Source organism: Nicotiana tabacum, chromosome 4 (assembly GCF_000715075.1).
Source record: "Nicotiana tabacum cultivar K326 chromosome 4, ASM71507v2, whole genome shotgun sequence".
In the NCBI taxonomy this organism is placed as follows: Eukaryota; Viridiplantae; Streptophyta; class Magnoliopsida; order Solanales; family Solanaceae; genus Nicotiana; species Nicotiana tabacum.
In genome coordinates, this window is record NC_134083.1 from 76,520,916 (window position 1) to 76,523,749 (window position 2,834).

The 2,834-nt window shown below is 39.3% G+C and overlaps 1 protein-coding gene across 1 annotated transcript; it reads right to left on the reverse strand.

Annotated features, from left to right (window-relative positions):
* Positions 1–375: 375 nt before the first annotated feature.
* LOC142179992 (uncharacterized) lies at positions 376–972 on the reverse strand. The gene has a single exon (XM_075250908.1). The coding sequence runs from the start codon at positions 970–972 to the stop codon at positions 376–378; it is 597 nt and encodes a 198-aa protein (XP_075107009.1).
* Positions 973–2,834: the final 1,862 nt, after the last annotated feature.

Sequence of the window (2,834 nt, forward strand, 5' to 3'; positions counted from 1 at the left end):
TCGAGTTACCTCTTCTTTAACAAACTTGTATCTGACCTCGACTATTGGGCGTTTCTTTTGCCTTACCGGTGGGAAGTTCAGGTCTAGACTTAGCTTGTGCACGGCCACCTCTAATGGGATACTTGTCATATCCGAGTGCGACCATGCAAAATAATCAATATTAGCTTTAAGGAAATTTATAAATCCCGACATGAGTTCAGGATTGAGTCCTAATCCCAAGTGAGATTTCCTTTCCAAGAATTTTTCAAACAAAGCGACTTGCTCGAGTTCTTTTGCGGTGGAATTGGTTGCGTATGTCTCTTCCGGTAACTGAAAGTATCTCGGTACCCGGTAGGATTCTGATGACTCCTCGCCAGGTGTCGGTTCCTGTAATTTCTATTTACTGGGCTCCTTTCCTTTGCTGCAGGAAATCGACACTACGTTTATCTCTCTTTTTGCCGGTTGATCTCCTCTTATCTTCTTGATTCCCTCCGGGGTCGGGAATTTCAACAGTTGATGATGCGTTGAGGGTACAGCCTTCATCTCATGTAACCATGGCCTTCCGAGGATTATATTATAACCCATGTCATCATCTACCACCTCGAATAAGGTGGTTTTGGTTACCCCTTCGGCGTTCGTGGGCAGCAGGATCTCTTCTCGGGTTGTCACACTTGCCAAATTCAACACTGCGAGGAGTTTTGTTGCCGGAATGATGCTTCTAGTTAGCTTTGCTTGTTCCAGCACTCTCCATTGAATGATGTTGGCTGAGCTTCCTTGGTCAACCAAAACACACTTAATCTTGAAATCTAAGACATTAAAAGAGATTACCAGGGCGTCGTTATGTGGGAGAAGAAGTCTGTCAGTGTCTTCCTCCATAAAGGTGACATCATCTTCGGTGATTTCCAAGAGTCTCTTGCTGTGGGTCATTGATACCTTTGTCTTCTTGGCCTCCAATAAGGTTACACTGCTAATTTCATTCCCTCCAAAAATCATATTGATGGTCAATCGAGGGGAATCTTCTGCTATTTTTGAAGGTTCTGCATTATCCCGGCTACAACCATAATTGTTCTTGGCTCGATCACTTCAGAACTCCCTGAGATGGCCATTTTTCAACAATGTCGCCACCTCTTCCCGTAGATGCCGGCAACCCCCAGTTCTGTTGTCACGCCCCGAACTCGGGGAGCGCGACCGGTGCTCAACCAAGTAAACCCGGTCAAGCAAGCCTGTTAGATACTTTCTATCCAAACTCACTTATGAATAAAGAGAATACATATTTTTGTTAATTAGACAATAAGGAGATCATGTATATAATACCAATTCATCACCATTAGTTACTTAATATTAAAGTCTCAAATTACACACATTATCATGGTCTAAAGTGGAACAAGTAATTCAAACACAAGATAACTTATTTGACTTTTCCAGCACTAATATACAACCCACACTATGTCTACGGAGACTCTAATAGATACAGAAGAGTACTATGATAATGCTGGCAACAAGGCCCCGGCTATACCTCAAACACAATACACAAGGAACAAAAGATGCATGACCCCGAAATGAAGTAGGGCTCACCAAGTCAGTTGGGAAGAGGGTGTACCGCTATAACTGATCAATGTCTCTTGCTGTGGAACCACCTGTATCCATTGAAGATACAGTGCCACCGGCAAAAGGGACGTTAGTACATATGGAATAGTACTAGTATGAATGACAAAACACCCTCTCAAAATAATGATAAATAATACAAGCAAGAACAATAATAATATCATTGGAAGCCACAAACAACATCAAACCTCAAATTAGGATCAAGACAGTGTTTAAATAAATTTTCATATTTTAAGTTGTGAGATCTTTAGTACCAATATGTCACCGTTCACAATACCAATATCACTGTACTTTTAGCACGGAGTCCGATCACGACCCGATCGTCTAGACCCTCTTATCCGAGACATCAACCACAATCACAATTCCAATTATAATTTCCAACACAATCACCACCATGCGTTGGTATCCGATCACGACCCGGTCGGCTAGGCCGTCTCATTCTAGACATCATTTTTTTATACCAGTCATCTCAATTCATATTCTTTTCACATCTTTTTATTTCATTGGCACTAGTGGCCACAATTATAAAATTATTCTTGGCTTATCGGCGTATTTAGTATTTCATGCTCACCTTTTTCACTTTCAAACATCATCATCATCAACAACAACAAGGCATTACAAATCAAGGTTTTTAATATACATGTGAGAAATTACGAGTCTTAGGCACATAGAGATTTTTCACAAAATTTCATAATAGCCTTCGTTTAAACTTGACTTGAAGTCGAAACATTTTTAATGCACAGCCCATACTTTGAACACATTCTCAAATGATAACATACCATGATAAAAGCATTTGGGATACATATTGAACATATATCTTTCAACACAAGCTTATTCGGAATAGCCAATTATATAATGAACAACTCGGGACTTACATAAATTACATGAATACCGTGGGATTCAATTCTAAGAGAGGACTTTAGCCAATATACTTCAATTTGAGCTTTTCTTAAATTACTACAACGTTCCAAAAATCCTAGCAATTCCAATCTATTTTGAGACATAACAAAATTGAACACAAATTAGGAAGATATTCATAGTTTCAGCTCATTTTAGCATTTTATCAAACACTAGGTGTGCAAATTTGTCTACAAGGTTCTTCTACAAGATTTTCTTTATTCCACAACCCAATCTTTACTTATTTGAGATCAACAATCTTTCCACAAATTTTATTGGTACATGTATGTATACATAATACTCTCACACCCAAGAATCATACTCCCAATCACCCATCTTTTACCCCAAACTCG

Bases quoted from the DNA above. Each gene is read 5' to 3' on its own strand.
- LOC142179992 (XM_075250908.1), bottom strand. From the start codon at position 972: ATGATTTTTGGAGGGAATGAAATTAGCAGTGTAACCTTATTGGAGGCC.